Source organism: Capronia epimyces (assembly GCF_000585565.1).
Source record: "Capronia epimyces CBS 606.96 chromosome Unknown aczIQ-supercont1.7, whole genome shotgun sequence".
In the NCBI taxonomy this organism is placed as follows: Eukaryota; Fungi; Ascomycota; class Eurotiomycetes; order Chaetothyriales; family Herpotrichiellaceae; genus Capronia; species Capronia epimyces.
The window spans coordinates 943,087-960,237 of NW_006912910.1; the positions used below are offsets into that span (position 1 = coordinate 943,087).

General features: G+C 53.2%; 8 protein-coding genes across 8 annotated transcripts; 4 read left to right on the forward strand and 4 right to left on the reverse strand.

Annotated features, from left to right (window-relative positions):
• Positions 1 to 26: 26 nt before the first annotated feature.
• A1O3_08144 (uncharacterized protein) lies at positions 27 to 443 on the reverse strand (the record flags this gene model as incomplete). The annotated part of the gene is made up of 2 exons (XM_007738243.1): positions 27 to 317; positions 381 to 443. 2 exons carry the CDS (start codon positions 441 to 443, stop codon positions 27 to 29), a joined length of 354 nt encoding a protein of 117 aa, XP_007736433.1.
• Positions 444 to 980: 537 nt separating this feature from the next.
• Positions 981 to 2,521, forward strand: A1O3_08145 (protein phosphatase 5; the record flags this gene model as incomplete). Its single annotated transcript, XM_007738244.1, has 3 exons — positions 981 to 1,217; positions 1,273 to 2,314; positions 2,367 to 2,521. 3 exons carry the CDS (start codon positions 981 to 983, stop codon positions 2,519 to 2,521), a joined length of 1,434 nt encoding a protein of 477 aa, XP_007736434.1.
• A 1,576-nt stretch (positions 2,522 to 4,097) lies between these two features.
• On the forward strand, positions 4,098 to 5,294 carry A1O3_08146 (uncharacterized protein; the record flags this gene model as incomplete). Its single annotated transcript, XM_007738245.1, has 1 exon — positions 4,098 to 5,294. One exon carries the CDS (start codon positions 4,098 to 4,100, stop codon positions 5,292 to 5,294), a length of 1,197 nt encoding a protein of 398 aa, XP_007736435.1.
• A 906-nt stretch (positions 5,295 to 6,200) lies between these two features.
• Positions 6,201 to 7,638, reverse strand: A1O3_08147 (uncharacterized protein; the record flags this gene model as incomplete). Its single annotated transcript, XM_007738246.1, has 3 exons — positions 6,201 to 6,378; positions 6,576 to 6,910; positions 7,087 to 7,638. The coding sequence occupies 3 exons, from the start codon at positions 7,636 to 7,638 to the stop codon at positions 6,201 to 6,203; spliced, it is 1,065 nt and encodes a 354-aa protein (XP_007736436.1).
• Positions 7,639 to 8,894: 1,256 nt separating this feature from the next.
• On the forward strand, positions 8,895 to 9,281 carry A1O3_08148 (uncharacterized protein; the record flags this gene model as incomplete). The annotated part of the gene is made up of 1 exon (XM_007738247.1): positions 8,895 to 9,281. One exon carries the CDS (start codon positions 8,895 to 8,897, stop codon positions 9,279 to 9,281), a length of 387 nt encoding a protein of 128 aa, XP_007736437.1.
• A 525-nt stretch (positions 9,282 to 9,806) lies between these two features.
• On the forward strand, positions 9,807 to 12,779 carry A1O3_08149 (uncharacterized protein; the record flags this gene model as incomplete). The annotated part of the gene is made up of 2 exons (XM_007738248.1): positions 9,807 to 10,029; positions 10,105 to 12,779. 2 exons carry the CDS (start codon positions 9,807 to 9,809, stop codon positions 12,777 to 12,779), a joined length of 2,898 nt encoding a protein of 965 aa, XP_007736438.1.
• Positions 12,780 to 14,012: 1,233 nt separating this feature from the next.
• A1O3_08150 (uncharacterized protein) lies at positions 14,013 to 14,327 on the reverse strand (the record flags this gene model as incomplete). Its single annotated transcript, XM_007738249.1, has 1 exon — positions 14,013 to 14,327. One exon carries the CDS (start codon positions 14,325 to 14,327, stop codon positions 14,013 to 14,015), a length of 315 nt encoding a protein of 104 aa, XP_007736439.1.
• A 1,211-nt stretch (positions 14,328 to 15,538) lies between these two features.
• On the reverse strand, positions 15,539 to 16,657 carry A1O3_08151 (uncharacterized protein; the record flags this gene model as incomplete). The annotated part of the gene is made up of 1 exon (XM_007738250.1): positions 15,539 to 16,657. One exon carries the CDS (start codon positions 16,655 to 16,657, stop codon positions 15,539 to 15,541), a length of 1,119 nt encoding a protein of 372 aa, XP_007736440.1.
• Between the last annotated feature and the right edge of the window lie 494 nt (positions 16,658 to 17,151).

Here is a 17,151-nt window from a genome sequence, read left to right on the forward strand (position 1 = left end):
GTGCTGCGATCATGATACCTGAGCGGCTACGCAGCAACATCATCCTCGATCGAGGTGCCGTCTCTAGGGATGTATTTCATGCCATTGTCTTCCAGGGTGTCTATTATCTCCTGCGGTAATTGGCCGACAACCTTCACCGCATAAATTCCAGGCACGTAGTCTGACAAGCGTTGCCATTTCGCCACCCACGACGACTTCGGGTCGCCTAGCATCACCAGACCTTCGAACACTTGTGACGTGCATTCCTGGATGGCGTCTTGGGAGTTTCGAAGGCCGAGGACACTTTCGCAGTTGGGACATCCGGTCTTGTAGAATTCCTATGCTGTGTCAACAAACACCGGGAAGTGCAGCGCCAGTCCCAGGAGGATAGAGGCACTTACACTGGCATTCAGCACGATGGAACAGACCATGCAAGCGCGTTGGCGACTCCCGCGGCCGGCCATGATGGGGTTCGAATGGGGGTTGATGCTGTGAGGGAAGGCTCGAATTTGGGACGGTGAAAAATGTAGCAATAGCACTCGACAATCGACACCGGAGATTGGCGGTCAAGTTGCGCTCAGCAGTTCAACCTGGAAGCGGTGACCAAAGTGGTAGATGGCCTAAATAAGAGCGGAGACAGGCTGATGGTTGACGACCAGGAATGAGAAGAGCGTGGGGGAGAGACAAGGTCCTGAGTCCTGACTGAGAAACTGCTGCTTGCAAACTGCGCCAATTAAGCTTCCGGGTGATCGACCGCTAGCAAAGATCTCGAGCCCCGGCCAAAAACCGCAGGCAAAAGCAAAAAGTGGCTCTCCATGATCGAGAACTTTCCGGCAGCCGAAAGACTAGGTAGCGATACTAGCAGTGAAGCCTCGACTACGCATATCTCGCCCATACTCGCGCCCAGTCTCGGCATGGTACGATAACACAGCTTTCATTCCCTGACACGTTTTAGTTCTCCCATCTCCGGTCGGATCGCCGCAATCCAGTCTCCCTGAACCATGGCCTCCGCCACCGACAAAGCCGAGGCGACCGCCCTCAAACAGAAGGGCAACAAAGCATTTCAGGAGCATGACTGGCCGACTGCCATTGACTATTATACCAAGGCGATAGAGAAGAACCCGTCGGACCCGTCGTTCTATTGCAATCGAGCTCAGGCGAACATCAAGCTCGAGGCCTACGGCTATGCCGTCGCAGACGCCACCAAGGCCATCGAATTGGATAAAGACTACATCAAGGTACGCTGGAAGTGATCTCGCGATCAGACTACCTTCTGACATATCTCTCCTTCAGGCGTATTGGAGGCGGGCGGTCGCTAGCACCGCCATTCTAAACCCGCAAGATGCCCTGCGAGATTTCAAGACTGTGGTCAGAAAAGAGCCGAGCAATAGGGAAGCGAAGCTCAGACTTGCCGAATGCGAAAAGCTGGTCAAGAAGATCAGGTTCCTCAAGGCTATTGAGGTGGAGGATGCCCCTTCGGCTTTCAAAGACCTGGACTTGGACTCGATAGAGGTGGACCAGTCATACGACGGAGCCCGGTTAAAGGACGAAATGACTCAGGAGTTCATCGACGACATGATAGAAAGATTCAAGAACGGCAAGACGATCCACAAAAAATATGCGTTCCAGATCATCAAGGCGGTGAGAGATATTGTCTATGATGAGCCTACCATGGTGGAGGTGGAGGTTGCTTCAGACACGAAGTTGACCGTCTGCGGAGACACACACGGGCAATATTTCGACTTGCTGGAGATTTTCCGACTCAACGGCTATCCTACGGACAAGCATGCATATCTCTTCAACGGCGATTTCGTGGATCGTGGCTCTTGGTCGACCGAGATTGCGTTATTGTTGTACGCTTACAAATGGCTGCGGCCGTCATACTTTTTCTTGAATCGGGGGAATCACGAGACCGACGACATGAACCGAGTGTACGGTTTTGAAGGAGAATGCAAGGCCAAGTACAACGAAAAAATGTTCAAGTTGTTCTCCGAATCGTTTTCCGCTCTTCCGTTGGCGACACTTATTGGCAAGAAATATCTTGTTCTCCACGGTGGATTGTTCTCCGACGACAAATATACGCTAGATGACATCCGCAAACTTGATCGACATATTCAACGGCAACCGGGTCAGTCTGGATTGATGATGGAGATGTTGTGGACAGATCCTCAGCCTCAGGCTGGAAGAGGACCCAGCAAGCGAGGTGTTGGGTTGCAGTTCGGGCCTGACGTGACGAAGAACTTTTGTGAAAACAATGGCCTGGAAGCTGTGATCAGAAGTCACGAAGTGAGGATGGATGGCTATGAAGTCGAGCATGATGGGAGATGCATTACTGGTAGGTTGAACGCTTGCTCCCCGGGAGGCATTGACAGGGCTAACAACTTCAGTCTTCTCGGCTCCCAAATACTGCGACACGACGGAGAACAAGGGAGCGTACATCAACCTTGGGCCTGACCTGAAACTTGAATACCACCAGTTCGAGGCGGTCCCACACCCGGACATCAAACCTATGGTGAGAAACGTGCCCCTGCCTGTAACATAGAACCGGCCCTGACTGACATGACTACCTAGGCGTATGCTCAAAACTCGTTAATGTCCATGATGTGATAGCCTGTGTGGGATAGGTACGACTTGACTTGGCGACTGTCTCGACCCTGTCTCTCATGCGTGCATTGGCGGTAGATCTGATCTGGATAGCAGAGTCTAGACGTGCGAACGCTTGTTGGTTGCTGGTGTACTTGTACTTGAAGCGTTAGGCATGCAGAGCGCTCTGGCTGTTCTTGTGCGTATATGAGTCGCTTGGACAGCATTCAATGGACAAGCGAGTGATTGGAACATGAATGAGCACCTTGTTCAGCATTGTTATGTAGGCCTTAGCATCTCTAGAAGTTGGTGATCAGTGGTATAGCTTGGTGGTTGAGGTACCAGGCACCTAGCCAGGCGCAGGCGCAGCCACAGCAGCGCAGGCACTTGACGGTACTCCGTACACCTACAGTATTCTTATGCGTAGGTACCTAACTTAGGTACCTTATTGTACCTACTGTAATGTACTCCGTACAGAGTACGGATCGGTACCTGATAGTACGGATACTGTAAATCAATAACCCCAGACCCCCGTACTCCGTACTATCCCCGAATGTCACTGGCCTCGACCCTCCGCAGCCACTTCATCACCAATAGTTGATTGTTCGTCACAGACTATCCCTGGCATCAACCACCCCACGACGAGCTCATTGAATCTCATTTGTCTGTAATCCTGCATGGATCACTGCCGGTGGCGCTGCTTTCGTACTCCGTACAGTGTCATGCCCTGTCTCTGTGTTCTTCCATACCTGCCTAGTGATCGGCATTACAGCCACACTCCCCGCCCTCAACCACCTTCAAACCTCACTCGGCCGTTGTAAACTTCAAACCTCACCGGCGTCCATCCAGTCTGTATCGTCCTGACCTGTTTTGAGGCCTTGGCTGCCTTCAGAACCATCATCAGCCTCCAAACACTAGCGAGATTCCCTATCAACACCCTAGGAATCTTTCCATTGAACTACCACTATTACGGCTTATTTCCGGTTGAGAGACAATCGCTCGATACAGCCTGACGACGTAGCCTCATCAATCGGCTCTTCCCTCTGCATGCCTGACCCGATCGATCGAAACCAGGGTGCCAAGATATTTGCCTGAGCCGAATGATTCTCCTCACAGCATATTGTTGTGATGTAGCACTCTCCCTTGTTAGTCGCCTGTGTCTCAGAGCAAGGGATATGGAGGAGAAATCCAACACCAGCGAGGCTGGATATCAGTCCCTTCATCCACTACCGAAGTCATCCTCTCAGCCGCACCTGGGCGATGGATCTACATACGAATCCCCAAATCGAAGCCCCATCGAGTCTGGCATAAACGCCACAGACCACAGGGAATCTACCCAGACAGATATCCTCGAGCAACACGCAAACAAGTTGGGATCGACAAAGTCGCATTCGGGCATGGTTGTAGGACCAGGGCACCCTACATCGATTTCAATGCCTCCAACCACGATTAAACCACACTCGACCCGAGGCTCTCGATATCACCCAGCCCCATTCCTTTCGATCTTGCCTCCAGACTTACACTACATCATTGCCATGCATTATCTGGACTTCGACACACTCCTCGCGCTCCGACAGACGTGTCGTGCAATGTACTCACTTCTAACCCCGGACATTGTCCGGCGCGTGAGATCTAGCTTTATCCAAACATCTTTGAAGTCGGAGGAGGAGCAATTCCGTGCCTACCGAACCGTCAATCCGCGACAACGCCTCGGGCACCTCTGGGACTTGTTGTACGCGGCGTTCGACTTTCGCCTCGTCGAACGACCAGCGAATGAACTCCGGTGTTACGGATGTCTAGAGGCGAAACCGTTGTGGTGTTTCGTGGAGAGGATGAGCAACCGTGGCACGGGCTTAGGCGCCAAATTTGCCCAGGACAGAATGTGCAAGGACTGCATGCGACGTTATCGCGATATAGAGGGCAGGTGGTACAAGGAGAACTGGGTCAAGAAGAGCGATATGGTGCGGAAGGTCAGTAGAGGTCGCCGAATCCGTCAATGGGCATTTGAGGGTCAGAGTCTGGTCAACCCGGAAGAGGAGATTGGCGTCTGTGCCAAATGTGGTAGCGGTACGTTCGAATTGTGGTGGGGGTGCGTTGCATGCTTTGAACGGGAGGAGAAGCGACGTCAAGATCAAGATCTCCAGGAGTTGAATGGGTTACACCGCAAGATTGTCAATGTTGTCGAGGCGTGGCGCATGCGTGGGGAAATGAATGAAAGACAACACCAGGCCGCTGGGGCGCGGAGGACCCGAAAGTGGTTTTTCGTCCCCGGCATCGCATGGAAAGGCAGTTTCTCGGATCGCAAGGCTGCGTTGGTCGAATGGAAGGACAGCAAGAGCAAAATCCATCATCACAAGCATTTGTCTGGAGGTCCTGGGCCAGACACAGGACGGCGTGGCTCACATTGGCGCGCCGTGGATCAAATTCCTCTACCCAAGAATCGACGAGAACTCAGGTGTTCATCGTGTTGGGTCCCCAACTGTCCTCGTCGGACTTATCTCCTTGGACTGGCATACGAAGGGCCGTTGCCTAAAGAACGCTGGTGTGCCGGGTGTCAGCAAGACCATGAAGTTCGGCATGCGAGGAAAGAAGAGCGCAAATTGCGAAAGGCGAGCGCTGATGCCAATGCGGAAGGGGTCTTTGGCGACGGGTGGCCCGACGGACTTGAGCTTGGAAGCCTTTTTGACGAGCAAGGAGCTGGTGGGCGTGCTCGGAGTCGGGATGATAACTGATTATGGTCGGCGACGGGGGAGGGAAAGGGGATGGGAGGAGCATTGCCATGGGACGCGACTCTGAACCAACCTTCAACCACAGTTCCAGATTCTCAAATGCTTTGGCGTGGAGCTGGTCGATGAACAACTTGAAGAGCATGGCTTTATTATGACAGGAAGGGTTGAGTTGACTACTTTTTTTTCACATGGAAACAATGATGACCTTGGGCCGCTTCTTTTATCAGTCTACATCTCTCCTTGAACGAAATTGAGAACTTTCCAATCCACCCCCTACGAAAATCCCACGCGAGTGGTGAGTTCTACCCGTCCTGGGAAAAGTGGTATATCCATACGGGACAAGAGGTTATAGGTTACCTATAGAACACGGGACAATAGACGTGACATTTGCCGACAGTGAAACTCTCCTTGACTGGTTGTCTCTGTCTCCGTCCGCCTCTGCCTCTGCCTCGTCAATGTCACTGGGCACCTTCGTAGCCACCTCATGGTTTATGGTTGCACAGAGGGGAGGGAAATGAAGTCGGGTTGAGGTTGTTTTGCTCCTGCCCAGTATGGCCTAAGGCGCCAGAATTTGAACAGGAGACGTCGAGCCAAGCTTGGCCTGGCATGGCATGGGACACTACGCGAACACAATACAATAATACAACCCTGAGGTGGGCCCAGGAACAGTCGCCACCGCCACGATAGATTCTGACTGTACTGTGGCACAGAGGTCTTAGGCCCTCGAAAAGTACTACTACTAGTAGTAATAGTAGTCGAGTCTGAGCACTCACTCCACCGGGAGGCATAACACACAGTACAACGAGGCTGAGCACTCATTCCATCGGGAGATCTTAGCAAGGAATCTTTGTTCCTCTCTCATGTCCAAGAATCTTTGTTCCTCTCTCATGTCCAACCAGAAATTCAAATTCAGGCCGAGTCCGACTGCATGACTCTCTCGAGGAAGCGAAAGTCGTCAGCTTCCGCGTTCTCGTCCGCTTTCCACGCACAGCCGACTTGCAGTTGCTGGGCCAGGAGTTCCGTGAGCTGCACGGCAGCGCGTAGCGTCGCGTCGGTCGCTCCCAGGTTGATGGAGCCGAAGAAATGCCTGTGTGTGCGGTTGGTTGCGATGTTAGCCAATGTAGCTTGGTAGGTAGCTCGCTGTATGATTGTGTGAACGTAGACGAGGACGAGGACACGGTTGTGAGACCAACCTAGCCGCCCAAGCCAGACCCAGACCCAGACCTGAGGCAAGGTAAAAGCCAAGCAAGACAAGCCAGAACAGACAAGCCAGAACAAGCTCACCCTTTAGCCTGCGGCCCACACCCGTCGGCAAGACAACAGACAAACTCCAACAAGCCGGTGTCGACGGCGCCCACAATGGTCTGTTCGCTGAGCAACTCGCCGTAGATGCAAGAGATGGCGAAATGGGTCAGGTCGCCGCCGGACGTGGCGTCCATGGCGGTCAGAACTCGCGCCGTGTGTTGCTGGTAGATCTGGGCAAAGAAGGACATGCCTCGGTCGTATTTCTCCGCCGGCCGGAGCGGCGCTCGTAGAGAAGTGTCGTGGGCCAGGATGGACGCGAGCCCCGGGTGCGTGGCTTCGATGGCCGAGCTGAGTGCGAAGAGGGCGTTGATTGCCTTGGAGATCGAGATCCGAGTCAGTGATGCATTGCTTTGCTTTTGTTTTGGGCACAGTCTATATTGTAGAGAATAGGATAGGGCAAAGTCTATATTGGTAGAGAATAGGATAGGGGGTGGACTGGACTGGACTGGGCCAGCGTGATCGAGGTCGAGGTCGAGGACTAGTTTCTTACCCTGGGAAAGCCGACAAGAGTGCTAGCTTTGAGACAGGCCTCGCGAATCCGTCTTGCAATCACCATCAGTGATTCTTCTTCTTCTTCGGCTTCAATATCGTCGTCGTCGTCGTCGTCATCATCATGACTCTCCCCGCGGCGTGGTCTGGCCAGATACGTCCACAAGTCGCCGATCAGCTTCTCCTTGTGGAATGCTAGCAGGACCGCCGTTGTCAAGATATACCACAGTGGCGATGGCGATGGCGATGGTCCGGAGCTGTCTGTGGCTGACTGCCATTGGGACTGAGATGGAGGAAGCGGAAACAGACCTTCCAAGGTAATATAGTCCAGCCGTGGTCGTAGCCGTGGTCGTTGTTTGCCTGTACCAGAATGACTTGACTCAGGCTTGGTGGCACCAGCACCAGTACTAGTAGTCGACGTTGTTGTTGGCGCTGCAGTGGTCGTCGGTATCGGCATCGGCATCGGGGAAGGCGTCTCTGTGTTCCTTGCACTGTTGTTTGCAGCTAGACTGTCCGTATCTGAGTCCTTGGCGTCTTGCTTCTGTATCGCCATGGGCTATGGCGAGATCTGTCGGTACTCTATATTAATAAAGCAAAAGACCGTTACGTGCTCTCCCCACGCCCCTTGGAGACCGGCAGTTGGGAGAAAGAGATGTTGCGAGTAGAGACCAGTATTCCACAGGTACCGGTACCGGTACCAACATATACTTCAGAACGGTAAACACACGGCGGGCTTCAGCTTGGACAAGGTTATGGCACGAAGGAGAATTGGCCGGACTGGGGGGAATAACGTACTGTACCTGATGGTAGGGTTGAAGCGGTGATCTAGGTACTGTACCTCCGGGAATCTCTCGGGGAATGGGGGATGGAGGATTTGCTCCGCTCTGCCGAATCAATCCAGTCCATCAGAGACACGTACAGTAAATACCTTGTCCGGGACTCCTGGGAAGAGTATTTAATATTGAGCCAGGGGGAGTTGGTCGTCCTGGACATAGAGACGGTCTTTCGCGGGATGGGATGGATGGTGAGTCGTTTGTTGGCTTTGGATGGCACGGGGGACGGTAGGTATTCATTTCCCACGGGAGATGGGCCCGACCACACCTCTCAGCAGCACGAACAGCCTTCTTGTCTGGCGCACTGCTCAACAATTACCAGACAATGAAGATTGGGAACAAGATCGCTACTCCGTTGGCTGCTTGTGTAGGGCTCAGGCGTTGGGTATATGGGTATATGGCTATACGCCCGCAGAGATGGGCCCTCTGTACCTCAGCCTGAGCCGAGTGTGCATGAAGCAGGCTCCGCGACGATACATTGAATAGATATCTGAGTGATGCAACATTGTCAACCTCCATGTAGCGGATCACTCATCAATGTCTCCGAGCCCACCCAGGAGAGCAACCATTCTGATTTGATGGACGATGACATCCCATCCTATCCAAGTCGATGTTGGTAGATATCATGCTTTTCGGCAGTGTCATCAAGCCTAAGGGTCCCCTCTCGTATTCTCGAACAAGAATGTCCCTCTCATGACAATCCACGAATCAGTCAAATGCTTGCGTCGCTCCATTACTCAATTCTACCATGCACCCCTGCCAGTCGAGAAACCCCGCCTGAACCCTACCTTAGTAAGGCACGAGACCCCTCAAGACATGATAAAGGAGCTCTTCAGACTGCTAATCGTGGTCAGAAAACTCCCGTTTACCGTAGCAGTACGCACAGCTTCAGTACCTATAACAAGGCACGCTCTATCCCACACATACCGCAAGAGATAGTCCTCAAGGGCTTTCGTTTCGAGAATTCATTTCGAGAATGTCCAGTCCACCAAGTACACCAGCAGCAGCAGCAGCGGCTCCCACAGGCGCCAGCCACCACCGTCGCACCAGCAGTGGGATCTCGGACGACGCGGCCAAATCGGCACATGAGTTCATGACTGGCACTATTCGGCGCTCCAGCAGCGGAGTGACAGACGAAGCGGCCCGAGCTGCGCACGACTTCATGCAAACATCCAGAGGCACGGGGCCCGGGCTGAGTGACAATCTCACCGACAAGGCTCACCAAGTCCTCGACGGTCCGGCAACCCATCGCGAGAGTCACAGCAAGTATTTGCCCGATGTGACGTTGCCGGGAGTCACGGACGAGGTTGCAGAAGAAGCATTGGAGTTTGTGGAGGGCGTGGAGAAAACAAACAAGGCATGACCGCTGGACATAAGTTGTCGTCTATAGGACCAAGACCCCAGGCTCGAGGAGCCTGTCGGGTGTATGGGTAAATTGACACGGTATGCACATGCAGCAGGCTTGCAGTTTCTCCTGGTGGTGCTGGTGGTGCTGGTGCTGGTCCTGTCACAAGCAGGACGGACTGAAAGGAAAAAGGAAAGGAAAAAGGAGCATGATGGTAGCGAACGGGGTCGCTTTGTCCCCGCCAGAAAAGTGTAAAGTGTACACAGTACACATACTCGTAGCCTCTGAATTCAAGATGTGACTGGAGCCAAGATGAAAGGAGAATCTGTGTTGGCAGCCTTGTGATACTACACTACGGTGCTATGCTCCACCGTAAACACAGCCTCGCGCATGAGGATCACGTGCCGGTGACGCCCGCCGCAGTTCGGCTCTTCGAGATCAACTGCTTTCGCCCTGCAACACCACGCACTGCAGGACACGCTCAACAAGAGTGTATGGTCTCTCTGTCGACAATGTCCTGATCTTCCTCTCGTGCAGCGCTCCATGGCGCTCGATCTAGACGCGGGTTATGTGGCTCCCGGCCTCGGCCTCGCCCATGGTGGTGTCGAGACCACGCTGCCCATCTTCAATGTCGAACGGGTCCAGCTGCAGTTCAACATCGCCTCCGACTTCGTGGCCGCCCAGGTGGCCAACAATGTCTTGATCCTCGCCCTCGCCACCGGACGCATCCTCCGCATCGATTTGGAGAGTCCTTCAGACATTGACGGTGTGTTCTGTGTTCTCACTCTATGCCACCCCCACCCATCTACGCCGCAGCTAATGTAATGCCCGCCACCAACAGATGTCGACCTCCCCAAGAAGACCAGCGAGGTCGGTCTCATCCGGCGCATGTTCCTCGATCCCTCCGCCTCCCACTTGATCATCAGCACTACCCTAGGAGAGAACTTCTACCTGCACAGCCAGTCCAAACAGCCCAAAGCTCTGTCGAGGTTAAAAGGAATCTTAATCGAGGCCATCGCCTGGAACCCTTCTCAGCCCACAGCTTCAACACGTGAGATCCTGGTCGGGGCGACCGACGGCAGTGTCTACGAGATCTATATCGAGCCATCATCCGAGTTCTATCGGCGCGAAGAACGGTATTCCGCACATGTATGGAAAACATCAGATGGCGCCGTCTCCGGTCTCTGGGCCGAGACGATTGAAGGGAGACCCGATCTACGACGAGTGCTGGTGGCTTCGCACTCCCATCTGTATCACTGGTTAGGCAAAACCGGCGGCAGAGGCAAGGAGGGTTCCGCGTCAATATACGCGGATCTCTTTGCGAAAGAGGCGCCTGTCATACACGAGACTACCGGCGCATCCTCCACCGCGCCGTCATCCCTATCTGTGTCACCTGAACCACCGAATCCTGGAGCTGACCCCGACCGCAGTTTTGCCTGGCTCTATTCTCAAGGCGTTCTCACCGGCAAGCTGTTGACCTCACCCGCGATATCCAGTCTCGGAACCCAAATATTCAGCGACGCAAAACTTCACCCCCGCGCCATTTTCCCCGAGACAGTGTCTGCTCGTGGAGGGCGTAAACTCATCCAAGATCCAATTGTTTCGACGATTTTGTCCCAGTGGCATGTTTTAGCTCTCGCCGAAGGGCGGGTCGTCGCCGTCAACCGGGTGGACGGAAGCGTGGTCTATGACCAAGCCGTGCTGGAACCGGGCCAGAGTGCGCTCGGACTGGTGGCAGATATAAAAAAGAACACTTACTGGCTCTTCACCAATCAGGAGATCTTCGAGGTGGTGGCCAACGATGAAGAACGAGATATATGGAAGATTATGCTGAAAAATCAAGATTATGACGCTGCTCTCCGATATGCCAAAGACGCCGCTCAGAAGGACTCTGTCGCGACGGCCTCAGGCGACTTTCTCGCCAGCAAAGGACAATACCTTGATGCGGCGAACGTGTGGGGAAAGAGTAGTAAAGCATTCGAGGAGGTGTGCTTGTCTCTCGTCGACCACGGCCAAGACGATGCTTTGCGCAAGTACTTGATCGCCAAATTGGGATCATACAAGAAGTCGTCCATCATGCAACGAGTCATGATCGCAACATGGCTAGTCCAAATCTTCATGGCCAAGCTCAATTCTCTCGATGATACGGTAGCGACCAAGGCCGAGCTGTCGGAAGACACGGATGCTGGGGGTGCAAAGCGAGATTTGGAACAGACCCGAGCGGAATACCAAGACTTTGTAACCAAGCACAAGTTGGACCTCGATGCACAGACGGTATACGAGGTCATTTCAAGTCACGATAGAGAAGAGGAACTGCTCTTCTTCGCCAACAGCATCCCCGACTACGATTATGTCCTGTCGTATTGGGTGCAACGAGAAAAATGGACCGAAGCGCTGTCGGTGCTCAACAAGCAGACCAATCCGGACACGTTCTACCGCTACAGCAACGTGCTGATGACCCATGTAGCCACTGGATTGGTAGAGATCCTCATGCGACGGAGCAACATCGACCCTCAAAGGATGATCCCGGCACTCCTGAGTTATAACGAGAACGCCAACGTGCCTTTGCACCAGAACCAAGCAGTGCGATATCTGAATTTTGTGGTGTCAAACAACTTTGACGTGCCTGCTTCGGTGCACAATGCACTCATTTCGATTATGGCGTCACATCCGTCGCCCTCGGAAACCACGCTGCTCACATATCTCGAAAGCCAGCCGACTCCTCCGTTGTACGATGCTGATTTTGCCTTGAGGCTGTGCATCCAAAACAATCGGGTTCAATCTTGCGTCCATATCTACAGTGCGATGGGACAATACCAACAGGCGGTCGAACTGGCTCTTCAGCACGACGACATTGATCTGGCGGCCATCGTTGCCGATCGCATTGAGGACAACGACAAGGTCAGAAAGAGACTCTGGTTGCTGATTGCCGAGAAGAAAATCAAGGAGGCGGCATCGATCAAAGAAGCCATCGGTTTCCTGAAGCGATGCGAATTGCTGAAAATCGAAGACCTGATCCCCTTCTTCCCGGATTTCGTCGTGATTGACGACTTCAAAGAGGAGATATGCGAGGCACTGGAGGAATATTCGCGACACATCGACAGCCTCAAGCAAGAGATGGACCTGTCGCAGCATACCGCCGAACAGATCAAGGCGGAAATCGCCGCGTTGGACCACCGATACGCCATCGTGGAAGCAGGGGAACGGTGTTGGATCTGCACGTTGCCGGTCTTGAGCCGGCAGTTCTTCGTCTTCCCGTGCCAGCACGCATTCCACAGCGACTGTCTAGGCAAACGAGTGCTTGAGACGTCGGGCGCCAGCCGAAGAAAGAGGATCAAAGACCTGCAGACCGAGGTGAATCAAGGGTTGAGCGTAGGAGTTCAGCGACAGAAGCTGGTCCAAGAGCTGGACGGCCTGGTTGCCGACCAGTGCGTGCTGTGTGGAGAGTCGGGCATCAAGCAGATTGACGAGCCTTTTATCCATGCAGATGACGACGTGGATGCGTGGGCGATATGATTTGGCACGCCTGCTAGGTGTCTCCTCAGATGGGATGGGCCGGTTTCGAGTCCGACACTGACTGCTCTATGCTATTTATATTAGTAGAGGAGAGCTTCGTCCTGTTTATATTAGTAGAGGAGAGTTTCGTCCTTTTTATAATTAGTAGAGGAGAACTTCGATCCTACCAGACAGAGTGTCACGGTTGACTTGACACAAACTGTTACACCACGACAGTTGCCCAAAAGGACGAAGTAAGTAATTCACGAGTGAATTAGCCACTTGGTGTATATAGCCGTCAGACAGAGGAAGAGAGTGTTTCTACCGCGCTCGTCGTGATCCGTGGTCCGGCCACTTTGGTTGGCATCAGCATGAAGAAAGAGATTTTACAGTATATTCCCTGAGAGATTCAAGTTTGCCAGACAGACAGACAGACAGAAATGAATGACAGACATGATTGATGCATTGGCTGTATATTAGTGGTATGGCCGACCGACCAGCCAGGTGAGATACTTATACGACCAGCCAGCGAGCGCAACAAGTAAAGCCAGCTGTACTCTGTATCTATCAATCTCATGCATGCTACTGTATGTCAGATATGCAATGCAATGTAATACAACGCAATGTAATACAACGCAATGCAATACAATGCAAGACAACAATTGCATGCAGCCTTTGAGGCAGGCACATAGAGCCCAGCGGATCGATGCTGTCCTGTCTAATCTATCCACTTGTTCTCTGCGGCGTTTCCGTCCTGATGACCTGAAGAGATCCCCCTCCCCCGGTATTCCAGACACCCCATTCCCCGTTGAAAAGATACCAGAGTCAGCCTCAACGCGGAGTTCTGCCTTACACCCCTGGCAGCAAACAAAGAACAAAACAAGCTGACACAAACACCGTCTCTGCCCATGGTAGGCCACACACACTACATTCCTGCTATTGTGTCGACCCCGCCTTTCTGGAAATGGGTTCTTTAGACTCCATTGCTCGTGGATTGGGTTCGAGATTGGGCTTTGAGACTCTCATGGTTCTGATTCAGAGTCTTTGCGAACAGAGTCTGGGGTTTCGCGTTCCTATGTGTGAAAAGGGAACCATATGAGCGTTTGTGCAAAACAAGGCAGGGTGAGCGTTTGTGTAAAAGGGATCATGTGAGTGTTTGTGCAAAAGCAAGGCAGGGCAAGGCAAAGCAAGACAGGGCAAGGCAAGGCAGGGCAAAGCAAGGCAGGGCAAAGCAACACCCTGTACTGTGTGGACTCACATGAATCTGCGGCCCTTGATCTCACTCAACTTTTTCGTCGTCGGGCTCTGCATAGCGTCCGACGGCGAGATATAGGTCTGACTCTGACTCTGACTTTGCCCAAGAGCTGCTGTGACTGTATATTTCTGCGCGGTGTGGTCGAACCGGGGCACAGGCTTATCATCCATGGTGGTTATGGTCTTGCTGGATGTGGATGATTTGGTCTTGGACGGCGACGCGGTGTTTGGAGAGCGTTCGAAGAGAGGGGTTGAGGTCGAGGTCGAGTTCGAGTTCACCAGGGAGGACGAAGACACTGTTTTGGTTGGAGACATTATGGTGACGGGATTGGGGGGGTGGGTTGACTTGACAGTTGATGGCGAGACGAGGCGAGAGAGATGGACAGAGCTCAGTGTCTGCCAGAGGCTGCTGTGCTGTATCTGGCTGATGCGACCGAGTGAAAAGGAGACTACCCTGTTCTGTTGTTGTAGAGGGGCGACCGAGTGAGAAGGAAGTCTGACTACCCTGTTGTTCTGTTGTGGAGGGTCGGATGGATATGCGGTGTCGGCGCCGGCGAACTCGAGGAGGGATGGAAGGGAAAGCTGGGTGGTTCGTACTGTAGGTAGGTAGAATGAATGATTCTTCGCCTGGAAGAAAAAAGAGAAAAGGAAAAGGAAAAGGAAGACCAGCTCGTTCAGCTTGGTGGTGGTGGTGGTCCAGGATCCGTAGCGTGTCGTGAAAGTTCCGTGCGCAGGCCAGACATGCAATGTACGGAGTATCTGCAGCACAGTGTGTGGTGTCAGTGAGTGCACTGTTTGAGGCATCATTGGTTTGTTTTCAGCTGCGGTTGACCAGGCAACCTGATTACAACTAACCCTAACCCTAACCCTAACCCTAGATCTACTCCCCTCGTGCAGAGCACACATACTATTATCTATAGTAATAGTAGTATTTCTTTCTCTTTCTGGATGGCGATACATTTGGACCATCTATCAGAGGCAGACACTCATCAACGCCTCGTCAGGCGCTGAAAGATGTATGTGCAATAAGTTTGGTCGCATATCTTCTAAATAGGTGTCTAACTACCCAGATTCAATGTAAAGTGGTAGCCCTCCCCAATGGTTATCCGCAACAGTTATGTTTGGCTGCTTTTGTAGATTCCCATGATTCCCCTTTTGTATCACCACACATGCATCATACAGTTTTCTATCATACTCCTGACCTATGGCTCCCCAAGCGTGGACTAGACACACTCTGCACGGTAGCGTCGATCAACCACGCAGGACCCGTGATGAGGATGAGAGCAGCCGAGCTCGATCCGCATTCAGATCGTAGCATTGGACGATGGCACTGACAAGCCTGGCTGGATTTGAACAGTCGCAGACTTCACAGCAAGTTTGATAACTCACTCGTCTCGACGCCCTTCCGCCGCGGCATCATAGCCATGTCCCATCTTCCAGATCTGCGCTCGCTGAAGCTGAATTCAGGACCCAATAGCCTGGTAATCGACCATGCAGAACCTCTGCTCTGTCTATGCAGCATGACTTCAACGTGGACGGTCTTCCACGGCAACAGCGACATTGTCGCCGTCATAATCCTCCTCGGGCTTTTTATACAAGAAGAACTGCACAAAGATAGCCAAATCCAGAAGCAACGTCCCCAAGCTGCCTGCAATCCAACTAGCATTGACAGCGATATATCGGAGATAGATTGTCTTGGCTTCTCCTGGCTGGCAATGCCCCGGGTCCCGACAAACGGGGGAATAGGCAAAGATGGACATGTCGTAGGTTAAGTTGCCAATACAGGCAAAGAGGAAGAACAAAAGCGACACGCCTTCGGTGCTTTTGCGTTTGTAGTTGAGTAGGAGCTGTGGGACGCGAGAGCCTAGGTACAGAACGGCGCAGAGATAGCCGAAGATCTGTCCGAGCAGGTCGAACTGCAGCGGCTCCCAAGGCTGCTGATCCTCGTGCTGGCTATGGCGATGGTGTCGTGACTTGTGTTCGCCAATCCACCACCCTAGAATGCCAGCGGCGCAGACCAGCAGGACGGCAAAAATGTTGAACAGGGCGGCTTGCCAGGCGCTCGTCGGTTTGGCGTTCTTGACCGCGGTAGGTAGCTCAAGGGGATTCGGTGGGTCGATGAGCGGAGTCACGGGCGACAGGTGCGACGCATCGACAGATAAGTGTCGTCGAAGTCGTGCGATCGGGTGCGGTGTGTTGTTGTCGTTGTCGTCCTCGTCATGGTGCGACAACGACGACGACGGGCGGGTGATGGGGTTGCTGTGAAGCAGGGGTCTAGTCTCACCCCCATCTCCATGCGCATCCTGCTGCCCAGGTTGGTCTCGGTTCTTGACGTAGTCACTCAGTGTAAATCCACGGTAATAGAAGCACTGGCCCAAGAGCACAATATCCGCCAACGTATAATAGACAGCCAGGATGACCATGGTGGGCAACACGCCCTGCATGATGGCCCCCAGGATGTTAAACACATCGCCGGCGAGCCAGATGACGATAAACACGATGGACAGGCCCTCGGCCGACCCGCGGCGGAAGTTCTCGATGATCTGGGGCGAGAACACCACCACCCAGCACGCGATGGAAATGGAACCGCAGATGCCGGAGAGAGCTTCGAGGTCGAGGGAGATGCCTTGTTGTGGAGGAAACATTCTGCCGTACGTCTCACACCTCGCGCAGTGCCTTGCTATGTGTACTGCAATTGCAGAGGAACGAGTGAAGGGGCGACTCTGTGGGAGCGTGAGGGAGAGGGGTGTCCGAGGTCCGTCGCCAACAACAATAATGTGTAGGTCGTTCTCCCTAGCAAGGCGGGACTAATGGAAACACGTTGAACAATGGACGGCTGCCGCATCTAGTCATGACATGCTTGACGCTTCTCTGGTGTTTGAGACCTCAAGAGGCTCGCAGGTTTGAGGTTCGAGGTTGGAAAACTCTGCACACGTGACCCGGCCGCAGCCTGCAAAATCCGGGGAATTGAATTTCGCAGTTGTGAGTTGTGACAAATCTAAACTCATCCCGGCCCCAACGGCCCCAACGGCAACCCCAGGCGCGCCACACACGTAGCTATGGAGTATGGAACATTCAATCCAGAGAACAGGGCCAACCCAACTTCTGCCGTGTCTGGCAATGCCGCGGTGTAGATGCA